This window comes from Haematobia irritans, chromosome 4 (assembly GCF_050003625.1).
Source record: "Haematobia irritans isolate KBUSLIRL chromosome 4, ASM5000362v1, whole genome shotgun sequence".
Taxonomy (NCBI): Eukaryota; Metazoa; Arthropoda; class Insecta; order Diptera; family Muscidae; genus Haematobia; species Haematobia irritans.
Window position 1 is genome coordinate 30262604 of NC_134400.1, and position 18165 is coordinate 30280768.

General features: G+C 28.3%; 1 protein-coding gene across 1 annotated transcript; it reads right to left on the reverse strand.

Moving 5' to 3' along the window:
* Nucleotides 1-519: 519 nt before the first annotated feature.
* Aldh7A1 (aldehyde dehydrogenase 7 family member A1) lies at nt 520-14435 on the reverse strand. Its single transcript, XM_075303411.1, has 3 exons — nt 14278-14435; nt 1728-2367; nt 520-1664 (listed from the first exon to the last, which is right to left on the reverse strand). The coding sequence occupies exons 2-3, from the start codon at nt 2364-2366 to the stop codon at nt 663-665; spliced, it is 1641 nt and encodes a 546-aa protein (XP_075159526.1). The 5' UTR covers nt 2367; nt 14278-14435; the 3' UTR covers nt 520-662.
* Between the last annotated feature and the right edge of the window lie 3730 nt (nt 14436-18165).

An 18165-nucleotide genomic window follows, 5' to 3' on the forward strand; every position in this document is an offset into this window, starting at 1 on the left:
ATAACCATTTTTCGGATCTGCTCAGATCTGACCATATCTTGGCTCAGATCTAACCATATCAAATCAGATCCCCCAATTTTTACACGGGATTATGGGATTTTATGTGTTGAAAGATCTCGAAAGATACAATTGTATCAAATAATATACAATTATATCCAATTAGATCTGATTAGATGTGTCTCATTTTTGAGATCTGATCAGATCCAATTTCATAGTATTTAGATCTGACCAGATATAACCATTTTTCGGATCTGCTCAGATCTGACCATATCTTGGCTCAGATCTAACCATATCAAATCAGATCCCCCAATTTTTACACGGGTCTATAGAAAATTTTGTCAAAATTTTATTTCTATAGAAAATTTTGTCAAAATTTTATTTCTATAGAAAATTTTGTCAAAATTTTATTTCTATTGAAAATTTTGTCAAAATTTTTTTTCTGTAGAAAACGATATTGGATAACTTCGCTTGTCCTAAAATTTATGTCAAAACATCTTCTATATGAAATGTTCGTTTCAATTATATTTACAAATCACATAATTTATTATTTATTTAAAAAAAATACATAGGGACATTTTTTTGTAAGCTCACAACTCTGGGAGAGGAAAGGGGAAAACTTAAATGTACTCAAAACTTTAGGGGAGAAACTAATAACCTGCATATTACTCTACATTGAAGACAACACCTTGGGCACAGGCCAATTCTCCCGAATGATTGACGGTTATGGTAGCACGTTTACAATATTGTTTCCAAGCATCGGATCCAGATTCACGACCTCCACCAGTGTGTTTTTCACCACCAAAGGCACCACCAATTTCAGCACCATTTGTGGTGGTATTGATATTGACAATACCACAATCTGAGCCCTGGGCTCCGATCCATTTGAAGGCCTTAGACATGTTTTCGGTGAAAATGGCCGATGATAGACCTTGATCGACTTCATTGTTCCATTCAATGGCCTCATCAATGTTGCGGGCCTTAAGCACATAAACAATAGGGGCAAAAGTTTCACGATGTACCACCGGTGAATCATGGGCCAAACCAGTGATGACAGTGGGCTCCACGAAGAAACCATCACGGGGAATAACTTTACCACCAAATGCTACCTTTCCACCAAGTTTGACAGCTTCGGCAATGGTGTTTTGGTATCCCTCAATATTTTGTTTGGAATGCACGGGACCCACAAGCGTATTGGCATCCAATTGATGACCAATGCGAGACAAAACTTGTTTATATTTGCCGGTCAACTCCTTGACGAAAGTGTCATACAATTTCTCATGGACTATAATACGACGTGTGGTGGTGCATCGCTGACCGGTGGTGCCAATGCAACCAAATAGAGCAGCATCTAAAGCCATTTTAAGATTGGCATCTTCATTGATAAGTAGAGCGTTATTTCCTCCCAACTCAAGTATGACCTTGCCGAAACGTTTTTGTACCTCCACACCAACATTGCGACCAGTCTGACAGCTGCCCGTGAATGACACCAGCTTAACACGTTTGTCTGAAACCAATTTCTGGCCCACATCTGCACCACCTTGACACAAGGTGGTAATTGGAGGCAGATTGTTGCGCTTCAGAACATTTTCAACAATCTTGGTGGTGGCCACTGATACTAGGGCTGTGGTAGGAGCTCCCTTCCATAGAACACTATTGCCTACAGTCTGTGAAGAGGGAGAAGGAGACGTTAATGGGAAAGAAAGTCATAATTGAAATTGCTAACATACCAAAGCAATGGCAGCATTCCATCCAAATACCGCATTTGGGAAATTATAGGCAGAAATCACACCCACCAAACCCAATGGACGCCAGGCTTCCAAAATTGTGTGTTCAGCTCTTTCAGAGTTTATCATTTGACCCGCATAGATGCGAGACAATCCCACACCATAATCACATATGTCGATGAATTCTTGAACTTCACCCTGACCCTCACTGTAAATTTTGCCAACTTCCAAACTAACCAATTTACCCAAAGGTTCCTTATATTTACGCAATTCATCTCCGATTTGACGGACAATTTCTCCTCTCACAGGTGCTGGAACTTTACTCCATTCTTTGTACGCCTCAACACCGGCCTTAATTGATTCATCCATTTCTTGAACGGTACCAGTGCGGACAGTAGCAATAGCTTTACCTGTACCAGGATCAATTGAAGTAACAACTTCACCTGATCCCTTCCAGGAGCCAGTAAATACACCAGGATTTTCACGTTCCAAACCGATGTCTTTTAAAAATGAGTATTGTGGGGAATCGATCAAATAGCTTGCGGCCCGTAAAGAAGAGCTAAGGTGAAGTGAGGCCACTCTTGGGGCCTGATGCAAGGGAACATTTTTAAGAAGATGGACGGCGCGAAAGACTTGTGACATTCTGAAAGAGAGAAAAAGAGATATTATAATTTAAAAATAAAAGGTATTTTACAAATTTTTTAAAACTTTATTTTCCTATGGAAAAATTGCAAAAATTTTCTGTAGAAATAAAATTTTGACAAAATTTTCTAAAGAAATAAAATTTTGACAAAATTTTCTAAAGAAATAAAATTTTGCAAACATTTTCTAAAGAAATAAAATTTGACAATATTTTCTATAGAAATAATATGTTAACAAATTTTTCTATAGAAATTATATTTTGAGAAAATTTTCTACAGAAATAAATTTTTCACAAATTTTTCTATAGAAATAAAATTGTGAAAAATTCTCTATAGAAAAAAATTTGATAAAATTCTCTATAGAAGTAAAATTTTGAGAAAATTTTCTATAGAAAAAGATTTTGAGAAAATTTTCTATAGAAATAAAATTTTGAGAAAATTTTCTATAGAAATAAAATTTTGCAAAAATTTGCCATAGAAATAAAATTTGACAATATTTTCTATAGAAATAAAATTTGACAATATTTTCTATAGAAATAAAATGTTGACAAATTTTTCTATAGAAATAACATTTTGAAAAAATTTTTTATAGAAATAAAATTTTGACAAAATTTTCTATAGAAATACAATTTTGAGAAAATTTTCTATAGAAATAGAATTTTGACAAAATTCTCTATAGAAAAAAATTTTGAGAAAATTTTCTATAGAAGTAACATTTTGAGAAAATTTTCTATAGAAAAAAATTTTGAGAAAATTTTCTATAGAAAAAAATGTTGAGAAAATTTTCTATAGAAATAACATTTTCCAAAAATTTTCCATAGAAATAAAATTTGACAATATTTTCTATAGAAATAAAATGTTGACAAATTTTTCTATAGAAATAACATTTTGAAAAAAATTTCTATAGAAATACAATTTTGAGAAAATTTTCTATAGAAATCAAATTTTGAGAAAATTTTCTATAGAAATAAAATTTTCACAAATTTTTCTATAGAAATAAAATTTTGAGAAAATTTTCTATAGAAATAAAATTTTGACAAAATATTCTCTCAAAAAAAAAAAATTGAGAAGATTTTCTATAGGAGTAAAATTTTGAGAAAATTTTCTATAGAAATACAATTTGACAATATTTTCTATAGAAATAAAATGTTGACAAATTTTTCTATAGAAATAAAATTTTGAGAAAATTTTCTATAGAAATAAAATTATGACAAAATATTCTATAGAAATAAAATTTTCACAAAATATTCTATACAAATAAAATTTTGAGAAAATTTTCTATAGAAATAAAATTTTGACAAAATTCTCTATAGAAAAAATATTGACAAAATGTTCCATAGAAATAAAATTTGACAATATTTTCTATAGAAATAAAATTTTGACAAAATATTCTATTTTTCGATAGAAATAAAATTTTGACAAAATTCTCTATAGAAAAAAATTTGAGAAAATTTTCGATAGAAAAAAAATTTTGACAAAATGTTCTATAGAAATAAAATTTTCACAAAATTTTCTATGGAAATAAAATTTTGACAAGATTTTCTATAGAAATAAAATTTTGACAAAATTTTCTATAGAAATAAAATTTTGACAAAATTTTCTATAGAAATAAAATTTTGACAAAATTTTCTATAGAAATAAAATTTTGACAAAATTTTCTATAGAAATAAAATTTTGCAAACATTTTCAATAGAAATAAAATTTTGACAAAATTTTCTATAGAAATGCAATTTGACAATATTTTCTATAGAAATAAAATTTTGACAAAATTCTCTATAGAAAAAAATTTGAGAAAATTTTCGATAGGAGTAAGATTTTGAGAAAATTTTCTATAGAAAAAAAATTTTGACAAAATGTTCTATAGAAATAAAATTTTCACAAAATTTTCTATGGAAATAAAATTTTGACAAAATTTTCTATAGAAATAAAATTTTGACAAAATTTTCTATAGAAATAAAATTTTGACAAAATTTTCTATAGAAATAAAATTTTGACAAAATTTTCTATAGAAATAAAATTTTGCAAAAATTTTCAATAGAAATAAAATTTTGACAAAATTTTCTATAGAAATAAAATTTTGACAAAATTTTCTATAGAAATAAAATTTTGACAAAATTTTCTATAGAAATAAAATTTTGACAAAATTTTCTATAGAAATAAAATTTTGCAAAAATTTTCAATAGAAATAAAATTTTGGAAAAATTTTCTATAGAAATACAATTTGACAATATTTTCTATAGAAATAAAATGTTGACAAATTTTTCTATAGAAATAAAATTTTGAGAAAAATTTCTATAGCAAAAAAAAAAATGACAAAATGTTCCATAGAAATAAAATTTGACAATATTTTCTATAGAAATAAAATTTTGACAAAATATTCTATAGAAATAAAGTTTTCACAAATTTTTCGATAGAAATAAAATTTTGACAAAATTCTCTATAGAAAAAAAATTTGAGAAAATTTTCGATAGGAGTAAGATTTTGAGAAAATTTTCTATAGAAAAAAAATTACAAAATGTTCCATAGAAATAAAATTTGACAATATTTTCTATAGAAATAAAATTTTGACAAAATTTTCTATAGAAATAAAATTTTCACAAAATTTTCTATGGAAATAAAATTTTGACAAAATCTTCTATAGAAATAAAATGTTCACAAAATTTTTCTACAGAAATACTGAAATAAATTTCTAAAATAAAATAATAAAAAATTTCCCTTCGAATAAAAAGATATTTATTTTAATAAACAAAAATTAGGTAAAAATTTTAAAACACGATTTTTTACATAATAATTTTTTTTTTTAAATATTGCCATGTGTTACAAACGAATACATTTAAATTTGTTTTCTAATATTAATTCCGCAAAACTCAAAATTAAAAGAGAATTGTGTCTTAAAGGTATTTCAAATCTCCGCTTTTTTGGCTCGGAATCAATATCAAAATCATTAGTGTAAAGGCAAAATCTTTGTAATAAGGCAAGCTTGTTTTCAGTGCACGCTGTGCCATGGGCGCACAGTGGTTCCAAATCGTTTTTATTTGGAAATATTTCTGCAACTTTTGAACGGATAAATATATCAACATAATTTTTTCATTGACCTGTGGGAGTTGAAATTTGGTCACCTCGGGTGTATGGAATTTTGTTTTAACTGTCAAATCCTCAATTATGAACCGATTTCGATGATTTTTTCTTTCCTGCATAGATCTTGTAAAACACACTCACGTGTGTGTGGGAATAACTCCCATAGTTAGTTCAAATTTTTGGTGCTTAGAGAAAAACTCCTCAGCTTTGACACAAATTATGTTGATATCTTTATCCGTTCAAAAGTTGCAGACTTATTTCCAAAACAAACGATTTGGAACCACTTTGCGGTAGCGTTATGTTCAAGTTTTGTCCGTCCGTCCGTGTGTTGTAGTAGTAGTTTCCATTGATGTATGTCGGATGGTATTGCAAATGAGTCACTTAGACTATTCAGTCCATTGTGATAAACCGGACCCTCTTGGAAGAGCCAATTCCCTCTTGTGATAAACCGGACCCTCTTGGAAGAGCCAATTCCCTCTATTCCAATTGAAATTTGGTACGTGACATTTGTCTTCTGGAGGGGCAAATTTCATCCGATCCGTTTAAGATTTGGTACGTTATGTCAATATATGCCTTTTGGCAATCATCCCAAATCGCTATCATGTCCCGTTTTAAAATACGTCTCTCAAGTAAAAATCATCAGTCATTGATATAACGTATCGTATTTAATTTTAGGTTATCTGAATTTCTGAAATTTATCTCGCCTCATATTAATCTGTAAAAAAAACAAAATAATTTTGTTATCTCTAGATTTCCAATTGGGTGTGTTGTCCAGTGATAATATTCGAGTGGCTAGTATGTTGTCAGTGTAGAGATTTGTTATCATCGGCAACAAATTGATTCCAATTCAATTCGAAACAATTCCCTAGGAACAAAAGCCATAAAATTAACTAGTCCTACTATTTTCAAACGTAATCTCTAGCTGAAATATTTACATTGTGGTATTACGCTAAAGATTTGTGATTGTAAGATAGCAATTGATTAAATAAAAAAGTGGCATTATCACATGTCCGAGAAAGCTTCGTACCCTTTATCATTTTATGCACCAACATTGTGATTTACTCATTCTTGAACTGGAAACCATGTTTATGTATAGATTTTGACCTTCCCTTAACAAATGTTGGTATTGATTCCAAGTTAAAGATGCGGCTTCTTTAAAATAAATGTATTATAAAGATTTAAAATATTATTTCTTTAAATCAATAATGTGTTTTATTTAATTTAAGGAAAAATCGCCTTACGTAAAATATTATTTCTATAGTAAATTTTGTCAAAATTTTATTTCTATACAAATTTTTTCTTCAAATTTTTCAAATTTTTATTTCTATAGAAAATTTTGTCAAAATTTTATTTCTATACAAAGTTTTGTCAAAATTTTATTTCTATAAAAAGTTTTGCCAAAATTTTATTTCTATAGAAAGTTTTGTCAAAATTTTATTTCTATAGAAAATTTTCTCAAAATTTTATTTCTATAGAAAATTTTCTCAACATTTTATTTCTATAGAAAATGTTGTCCAAATTTTATTTCTAAAGAAAATTTTATTTCTATAGAAAGTTTTGTCAAAATTTTATTTCTATAGAAAATTTTCTCAAAATTTTATTTCTATAGAAAATTTTCTCAACATTTTATTTCTATAGAAAATTTTGTCCAAATTTTATTTCTATAGAAAATTTTGTCCAAATTTTCTTTCTATAGAAAATTTTGTCAACATTTTATTTCTTTAGAAAATTTACTCAAATTTTTATTTCTATAGAAAATTTTCTCAAAATTTTATTTCTATAGATTTTGTCAAAATTTTATTTCTATAGAAAGTTTTGTCAAAATTTTATTTCTGCAGAAAATTTTCTAAAAATTTTATTTCTATAGAAAATTTTCAGAAATTTGTCAAAATTTTTATTCTATAGAAAATTTTGTCGAAATTTTATTTCTATAGAACATTTTGTCAAAATATTATTTCTATAGAAAATTTTGTTACAATTTTATTTATATAGAAATTTTTCTTAAAATTTTATTTCTATAGAAAATTTTGTCAAAAATTCATTTCTATAGAAAATGTTGTCAAAAATTTATTTCTATAAAAAATTTTGTCAAAATTTTATTTCTATAGAAAATTTTGTCAAAATTTTATTTCTATTTATATTTAGTTTTGTTGGTTGACCTTTGGAATTTTACAATTTTGGGATTATTTGTTTGGCTTGAGGTCATGGACTAATGAAAAATGCTGGTGTTAATGTTTTTCATTACTTTTTATTGAAATATTACTGTTCTCGGATATTTCGATACACCATCGGTGATCATCTTCAGCGAGATATTATATTTTACAAAGTAATAGACTTTCTCCTTACAGCATGAGCATGAGTTAGACATGGGCATTGTAAGGAGAAAGTCTGTTACTTTGTAAAATATAATATCTCGCTGAAGATGATCACCGATGGTGTATCGAAATATCCGAGAACAGTAATATTTCAATAAAAAGTAATGAAAAACATTAACACCAGCATTTTTCATTAGTCCATGACCTCAAGCCAAACAAATAATCCCAAAATTGTAAAATTTTATTTCTATAGAAAATTTTGTAATTTTTTTTTTTTTGAAAAAAATAAAATTAAAATTTTATTTCTATAGAAAATTTTGTCAAAATTTTATTTCTATAGAAAATTTTGTCAAAATTTTATTTCTATAGAAAGTTTTGTAAAAATTTTATTTCTGTAGAAATTTTGTCAAAATTTTATTTCTATAGAAAATTTTCTCAAAATTTTATTTCTACAGAAAATTTTGTCAAAATTTTATTTCTACAGAAAATTTTGTCAAAATTTTATTTCTATAGAAAATTTTGTCAAAATTTTATTTCTATAGAAAATTTTGTCAAAATTTTATTTCTATAGAAAATTTTGTCAAAAATTTATTTCTATAAAAAATTTTGTCCAAATTTGATTTCTATAGAAAATTTTGTCAAAATGTTATTTCTATAGAAAATTTTGCCAAAAATTTATTTCTATAAAATTTTTTTTCAAATTTTTATTTCTATAGAAAATTTTGTCAAAATTTTATTTCTATAGAAAGTTTTGTCAAAATTTTAATTCTACAGAAAATTTTCTCAAAATTTTATTTCTATACAATACTTTTTTACAAATTTTTATTTCTATAGAAAATTTTGTCAAAATTTTATTTCTATAGAAAATTTTCTCAAAATTTTATTTCTATAAAAAATTTTGTCAAAAATTTATTTCTATAGAAAAATTTCTCAAAATTTTATTTCTATAGAAAATTTTCTCAAAATTTTATTTCTATAAAAAATTTTGTCAAAAATTTATTTCTATAAAAAATTTTGTCAAAATTTTATTTGTATAGAAAATTGAAGTAGCTCTTACTTGGAGAAGAATATTTTGAAAAATATCAAGAATTCTACCAATCCACTATGGGCGGAAATCGCAAAACAGCGGCAAAAAGTCAAATTTTCAAAATGAAAAATTATTGGATATTCCAATTGAAATTACTATAGAACATCTTGGAAAGTAAAAATCGAAAGTTAATTTAAAAATTGGCAACCCTGTTCAGGAGAAAAAGGCTGCCAATGTTTACCAACATTTATGCCAGTTGCGTTTAATCAAGGCGAACAAAAATTGAAAAATTTCGTGCTTAATTTTTTTTTTTTCGCAATAAAAGTGAATAAAGAAAACTTTTAAATGTAGATTCTAAGAGGAGGTTTAGTAGTTCAAAATGTTGTAAAGACTTTACAAAATATTTTTGTTTTTGAACTTGAATTTATGGATTCAAAAGTGCGGTTTATATGTGAAAATTGTAACACATACGTATATTTGCGAGGAGAAGAACTAGAAATGTTAACGATTGTTAATAAAAATGTTTGCTTATTATTGTTCGTGAGGAAGTATACTTTTACGTGCTGTAAAGTTTGTCTGCCCAAACTTGCCCATACTAAAATAAATGTAAGGGTTTTATACTCAAATTTGGGAAAATCGGGCGATACATATATATGGTAGCTATATCTAAATCTGAACCGAATTTAATGAAATTTTGCACACTTTAAGGGTACTATAAAAAATTACTTTGTGTTAAATTTGAAGACAATCGGGAAGTAAATAAGCGCAGTATGGTCTAATTTGTCGAAATCGGGCGATACATATATATGGGGGCTATATGTAACTTTGATTCATTTTTTTTTTCAATTTTTTTTTCGAAATTCAACCATGTTTGTCCTTTGACCAAGAAAACGTGTTGTACCAAATTTTATCAAAATCGGTTAATAATTGCGGCCGGAATCCTGCGAACAACAAACACAGAGGGACGGAATTAGAGTTAGATACCGAAAAATGTGATTTTGATGGTTAATATTTGTTTAATTTTAAGTAATAAAATTAATTTAATAAAATGGCAACTGGTTTATACTATTTACATCAAGTTCTGGGGATAAGGCGCTTTCTTAATAAGGAAAATAAGCAAATATAAATTAAACTCCATCTAAGAGTATATTCTATAGTATTCCAAGTGGAATTACAATTTCGACCCTTCTATAGTAACGCACCTGGAATAAGGGGGATTGACTCCCTTTTTGTTGGTAACATTTGATTTTGATAAGATATATCGATATACCATGTTTGGCGATACTAGATAATTTTTGCCGCAAATTTTCAAATTTCCGCCCATAGTGCAATCCAGCAAACAGTAAAAAATCTACCATTTTTGGCAGAATTCTACCAACGGAAGTGGTGCAAAATTGGCGCAGAAGCGATGAATTTAACATGGGCTTGTCATAGGACGGATGTCCATCATTGGACCAACCGTTGCACTGAATTTGCATCACTTAATGTGTGATCCGAATGCAGTGTTTTGGATGTGAATTCAAACATTTTGTGATATTTTGCCAAATAAATAATTTTATAATTTTTTATGATTTTTAATGCATTCAAACGCTTGTCTGAGACGATTAAGCTCAAATATTTTTTTTAAATTGTATTTTTTCTAGAATTGATTTAGCAAAATTTTCGACAAAATTTAAATTCTTTGTATTATTTTATTAATTCTTACTCTGTGTTTAACCGATTTGAAACAAAACAAGTATATACGGCCGTAAGTTCGGCCAGGCCGAAGCTTATGTACCCTCCACCATGGATTGCGTAGAAACTTCTACTGAAGACTGTCATCCACAATCGAATTACTTGGGTTGCGGCAACACTTGCCAATGACAAGGTATCTTAAAACTAAAAAAGGCCGATTAAATACGTATATAATTAAGTTTGACAAAAGTTTCTATAGAAATAAAAATTTGACAAAATAAAATTTTGACAACATTTTCTATAGAAGTCAAATTTGGACAAAATTTTCAATAGAATTAAAATTTTGACAACATTCTCTATAGAAATAAAATGTTGACAACATTTTCTATAGAAATAAAATTTTGCCAAAATTTTCTATAGAAATAAAATTTGACAAAATTTTCTATAGGAATAAAATCTTAATAAAATTTTCTATAGAAATAAAATTTTGACAAAATTTTCTATAGAAATAAAATTTTGGTAGATTATTTTTGGCTCGAGTGGCAACCATGATTATGAACCGTTATGGACCAATTTTTGTGTGATTGGGGATCGGCTATGTATAACTATAGACCGATATGGGTCAATTTTGACATGGTTATTAGCGGCCCTATACTAGGTTAGGTTAGGTTAGGTTAGGTGGCAGCCCGATGTATCAGGCTCACTTAGACTATTCAGTCCATTGTGATACCACATTGGTGAACTTCTCTCTTATCACTGAGTGCTGCCCGATTCCATGTTAAGCTCAATGACAAGGGACCTCCTTTTTATAGCCGATTCCGAACGGCGTTCCACATTGCAGTGAAACCACTTAGAGAAGTTTTGAAACCCTCAGAAATGTCACCAGCATTACTGAGGTGGGATAATCCACCGCTGAAAAACTTTTTGGTGTTCGGTCGAAGCAGGAATCGAACCCACGACCTTGTGTATGCAAGGCGGGCATGCTAACCATTGCACCACGGTGGCCCTATACTAACAGCACGTTCCAAATTTCAGCCGGATCGGTTGAATTTAGCTCCTCCAAGAGGCTCCGGAGGACAAATCTGGGGATCGATTTATATAGGGGCTATATATAATTATGGACCGATATGGATCAATTCTTGCGTGGTTGTTAGAGACCATATACTAACACCACGTACCAAATTTCATTTCTCTTAGAGGCTCCGCAAGCCAAATCTGGGGATCGGTTTATATGGGGGCTATATATAATTATGGACCGATATGGACCAATTTTTGCATGGTTGTTAAAGAACATATACCAACACCATGTTCCAAATTTCAACCGGCACGGGTGAATTTTACTCCTGCAAAAGGCTCCGGAGGTCAAATCTGGGGATCGGTTTATATGGGGGCTATATATAATTATGGACCGATAATACCATGTACGAAATTTCGGATAAAATATGCTACTCTTAGAGGCTCCGCAAGCCAAATCTGGAGGTCTGTTTATACGGGGGCTATACGTAAAAATGGACCGATATGGCCCATTTGCAATACCATGCGACCTACATCAATAACAACTACTTGTCCCAAGTTTCAAATCGATAGCTTCTTTCGTTCGGAGATTAGCGTGATTTCAACCGACGGACGGACAACTTCAAAATTTTTGCTGGGTTTATATTTTGGGTGAAATTTTGAGTCGATCTAGTGATGTCCGTCCATCCGTTCGCTAAATTCCGAAAGAAACAAGATATCGACTTGAAACTTTGTACAAGTAGTTGTCTTAACCCTAGGATAGGCGATAAGCTTTCGATCACTAAGCGCTCAAAGTCAAACTTGGTCTGGCTAGACCAAATAGTCTATCCTAGGGTTAATTTAAGTCGGTTGGTATTGCAAATGGTCTTATAAATTTATATATAGCTCCTATATAATCGGCTCCCAGCTGAAATCCGGCTAAAATTAGGTACGAACTCTAACAATCGGGCAAAAATTGATCCATATCGGTTCTTAATTATATATAGCCCCCATATAAAACGCTCCCGGGATTTGGCCTCCGGAGCCTCTTAGAAGAACAAATTTCATCTGATCCGGCTAAAATTGGGTACGTGATCTAAGTATATGTCCTCTAACAAATAGTTTCATAATTATATATATTCCTCATATAAACCGATCCCTAGATTTGATTTCCGGAACCGCTGGAAGGGGTAAATTTAATCCGATGCGGTTGAAATTCGGTACGTGATGTTCGATTTAATTTAAGAACCATTCATGGGTTCAAGCCGAGTTCCAGGCTAACACAAAAAAATGCTTTCATCATAGGTTTATCTCTAAAGAATCGGTAACCATTTGCACGATTTGACCTTCATTTTGGTATTGATTTGGATTCACAAACGCAGTTTCTATAAAATAAAAATATTTTGAAAAAGCAACCCATTTAATGAGTTTTGAATTTTCTACTTTTTATACCCTCCACCATAGGATGGGGGGTATATTCCGTTTGTAACACATCGAAATATTGATCTAAGACCCCATAAAGTATATATATTCTGGGTCTGAGTCGATCTGAGCATGTCCGTCCGTCTGATGAAATCACGCTAACTTCCGAACGAAAAAGCTATCGACTTGAAACTTGGCGAAAGTAGTTGTTATTGATGTAGGTCGGATGGTATTGCAAATGGGCCATATCGGTCCACTTTTACGTATAGCCCCCATATAAACGGACCCCCAAATTTGGCTTGCGAGGCCTCTTGGAGGAGCAAATTTCATCCCATCCGGCTGAAATTTGGTACATGGTGTTAGTATATGGTCTCTAACAACCATGCAAAAATTGGTCCACATCGGTCCATAATTATATATAGCCCCCATATAAACCGATCCCCAGATTTGGCTTGCGAGGCCTCTAAGAGAAGCAAATTTCGTCTGATCCGGCTGAAATTTGGTACATGGTGTTAGTATATGGTCTTTAACAACCATACAAAAATTGGTTCACATCGGTCCATAATTATATATAGCCCCCATATAAACCGATCACCAGATTTGACCCAAAATTCATCTGATTCAGTTGAAATTTGGTACGTGGTGTTAATATATGGCCTCAAACTCCCATGCAAAAATTGGTCTAAATCGGTCCATAATCATATATAGGCCCCATATAATCCGATGATCCCCAGATTTGACCTCCAGAGCCCCTTGGAAGAGCAAAATTCTTCCCATTCGGTTGAAATTTAGTACGTGATGTTAGTATATGGTATCCAACAACCATGCAGGAATTGGTTCCTATCAGCCCATAATTATATATAGCTCCCATATAAACCGATCCCCAGATTTGACCTCCGGTGCCTTTTGGAGAAGCAAAATTCATCCGATCTGCTTGAAATTTGGTACGTGGTGATCGTATATGATATTTAACAACCATGCCAAAAGTGGTCCATATCAGTCCATAATCATATATAGCCCCATATAAACCGATCTCGAGATTTGGTTTTGGAGCCTCTTGGAGGAGCAAATTTCATCCGAGTGACAATTTGGTACATTGTGCTAGTATATGGTCATTAACAACCAGTTTTAAAATACCACAACCCAAGTACTTCGATTGTGGATGACAGTCTTTCGTAAAGGTTTCTACGCAATTCATGGTGGAGGGTACATAAGATTCGGCCTGGCCGAACTTACGGCCGTATATACATGTTATTATATTACATTTTGAATTCAAATAAATTAGGAGTTATCATTAATTTTTTTTTATAAATTTCCCTTGTAGGCAAATGCAATTGTTATTTGTATTGTTGCACTAATTGAGACACAATCAAAAAACAGCTCCACTGTATCTGTGTACTCACTTGATTGGGTGAGATAAAGCAGATGTTTTTTTACTATTTGATTTTTTTTAGTCTTTTCGATTATAATTGGTGTGTTCTCCCGATACCGACTTGAAAACGTTCAGCTCTTCACGATGTCCCCAGTATGACTGAAGTGATATTCTTTTTTTTATTCTCTAGTGAGTTGTTTGCGTCGTTGCCCTTTGTCAAATATAGTTCTTATCAGTTAACCGGCGTCCTTAGTTGAATTAGTGCTGCATTGGTGATATTTTGGAAGAGCGTTTAGTATTTAGAGGCAGTTTTGTCATGTCCAAACTGATGCGCTAGAGGTCTCTGCTAAGATAAGTAAAGAGGAAATAAAATTTTGAGAAAACTTTCTATAAATATAAAATTTTTATCTAATTATACAATTATTTTTCGAGCTTTTATGGACAGATATAGATTAAGGAACATGGTTAATAGAGCCATTGAAAATTAGAAAATTTTCTATAGAAATAAAATTTTGACGAAATTTCCTATAGAAATAAAATTTTGACAAAATTTTCTATAGAAATAAAATTTTGAGAAAATGTTCTATGGAACAAAAATTTTGAGAAAATTTTCTATAGAAATACAATTTTGACAACATGTTCGATAGAAATGCAATTTTGACAAAATTTTCTATAGAAATAAAATATTGAGAAAATTTTCTATAGAAATAAAATTTTGAGAAAATTATCTACAGAAATAAAATTTTGAGAAAATTATCTATCGAAATAAAATGTTGACAAAATGTTGGTATCACATTGTGGTATGACAATGGACTGAATAGTCTAAGTGAGCCTGAATCTTAATCGGGCTGTCACTTTAACCTAACCTAACCTTCTACAGAAATAAAATTTTGACAAAATCTTCTATAGAAATAAAATTTTGACAAAATTTCCTATGGAAATAATATTTTGACAAAATTTCCTATGGAAATAATATTTTGACAAACTTTTTAAAAACTTTTTTTAAAACTTTTACAAAATTTTCTATAGAAATAAAATATTGAGAAAATTTTCGATAGAAATAAGATTTTGAGATACTTTTCTAAAAATATAAAATTTTGAGAAATTTTTCTATAAAAATTAATTTTTGATAAAATTTTCTATAGAAATAAAATTTTGACAAAATTTTATCTAGAAATAAAATTTTGACAAAATGTTCTGTAGATATAAAATGTTGACAAAAGTTTCTTTAGAAATAACATGTTGACAAAATTTTCTATAGAAATAAAATTTTGAGAAAATTTTCTATAGAAATGAAATTTTGACAAAATTTCCTATAGAAATTAAATTTTGAGAAAATTGTCGATAGAAACAAGTTTTTGAGAACATTTTCTATAAATATCAAAATGAGAAAATTTTCCATAGAAATAAAATTTTTAAAAAATTTTCTATAAAAATAAAATTTTGACAAAAAATTCTATAGAAATAAAACATTTTCTTTAGAAATAAAATTTTGAGAACATTTTCTATAGAAATAAAATTTTGACAAAATTTTCAATAGAAATAAAATGTTGACAAAATGTTCTATTGAAATAAAATTTTGAGAAAATTTTCTATAGAAAGAAAAATTCTGAGAACATTTTCTATAGAAATAAAATTTTTACAAAAATTTCTTTAAAATACAATTTTGACAAAAAATTCTTTAGAAATAAAATTTTGACAAAAATTTCTATAGAAATAAAATTTTGAGAAAATTTTCTATAGAAATAAAATTTTGACAAAATTTTCTACAGAAGTAATATTTTGACAAAATTTTCTATAGAAATAATTTTTTTTTCATAGAAATAATAAAAATAAAATTTTGACAAAAAATTCTATAGAAATAAAATTTTGAGAAAATTTTTTTTAGAAATAAAATTTTGAGAACATTTTCTATAGAAATAAAATTTTGACAAAATTTTCAATAGAAATAAAATGTTGACAAAATGTTCTATTGAAATAAAATTTTAACAAAATTTTCGATAGAAAGAAAAATTCTGAGAAAATTTTCTATAGAAATAAAATTTTGAGATAATTTTCTATAGAAATAAAATTTTTACAAAAATTTCTTTAAAATAAAATTTTGACAAAAAATTCTTTAGAAATAAAATTTTGACAAAAATTTCTATAGAAATAAAATTTTGAGAACATTTTCTATAGAAATAAAATTTTGATAATATTTTCTACAGAAGTAATATTTTGACAAAATTTTCTATAGAAATATTTTTTTTTTCGTAGAAATAATAAAAATAAAATTTTGACAAAAAATTCTATAGAAATAAAATTTTGAGAAAATTTTTTTTAGAAATAAAATTTTGAGAACATTTTCTGTAGAAATAAAATTTTGATAAAATTTTCAATAGAAATAAAATGTTGACAAAATGTCCTATTGAAATAAAATTTTGACAACATTTTCTATGTAAAGAAAAATTCTGAGAAAATTTTCTATAGAAATAAAATTTTGATAATATTTTCTACAGAATTAATATTTTGACAAAATTTTCTATAGAAATAAAATTTTTTTCCATAGAAATAAAATTTTTAAAAAATTTTCTATAAAAATAACATTTTGACAAAAAATTCTTTAGAAATAAAATTTTGAGAACATTTTCTATAGAAATAAAATTTTGCAAAAATTTTATTAGAAATAAAATTTTGACAAAATTTTCTATAGAAATAAAATTTTGACAAAATTTTCTATAGAAATAAATTTTGCAAAAATTTTCTATAGAAATAAAATTTTGACAAAATTTTCTATAGAAATAAAATTTTGACAAAAATTTCTATAGAAATAAAATTTTGAGAAAATTTTCTATGGAAATAAAATTTTGACAAAATAATCTATGGATATAAAATTCTGACAAAATTTTCTATAGAAAAGTTTTTTTTTGTTTGGTAGGTTTTTGATAAAGTTTTCTCGAAATTTTGGTAGATTATTTTTGCTTCGAATGGCAACAGTGGAATACATTTGACGGCATTTGCAAGTCGTCCGCAAATTCTACTGTAATATGTGATAATTGCACGGTCCTCAAGACCTCCCACGGCAGACCAGCGTACTTTTGGCCCAAGGGCCGCATGACATACGTCACCTTTTCGCTTGCCCAGACACCACCAGATGAGGCGCCTTGAGCATATATCCGTTCTTCTTAGGCTATCTGCTTTGGAAAAAATGTGACAGAAAAAAACCATTTGCTCTCATAGCTCTCTACATTCTATTTGTTCCCTCATTTTCAGAATACAAGACTGCCTCTTATTTAACATACTGAATAGTGTTTTGTATTTCTAAGTTATTAGGTGATAACAATACAAACATTCTTATATGTATGTAATATGTATTGTTTTTAAAATCCACACCATTTTTGTTATCTTGCACAAAAACTACCTATCTAAATGGTTATCAGGAAACTGGTAGGTTGCATCTAAGTTGCATATGCATGTACGCTTGTAAATGACATTGGGTGATATTTACATTAATCGTCGATTAGATAAAATAACCCAGAGGAGAAAAAAAAAACAAGTATATATGGCCGAAAGTTCATTCAGGCCGAATCTTATGTACCCTACTCCATAGATTCCATACAAAGTTCTACCAAAATTGTATTTTTGTATTTTTATAGTATATTTTGTCAAAATTTTATTTCTATAGAAAATTTTGTCAAAAATTTATTTCTATAGAAAATTTTGTCAAAAATTTATTTCTATAAAAAATATTCTCAAAAATTTATTTCTGTAGAAAAATTTGTCAAAATTTTATTTTTATAGAAAATTTTTGCAAAATTTTATTTCTATAGAAAATTTTGTCAAAATTTTATTTCTAATAAAATTTTTGCAAAATTTTATTTCTATAGAAAATTTTTGCAAAATTTCATTTCTATAGAAAATTTTTGCAAAATTTCATTTC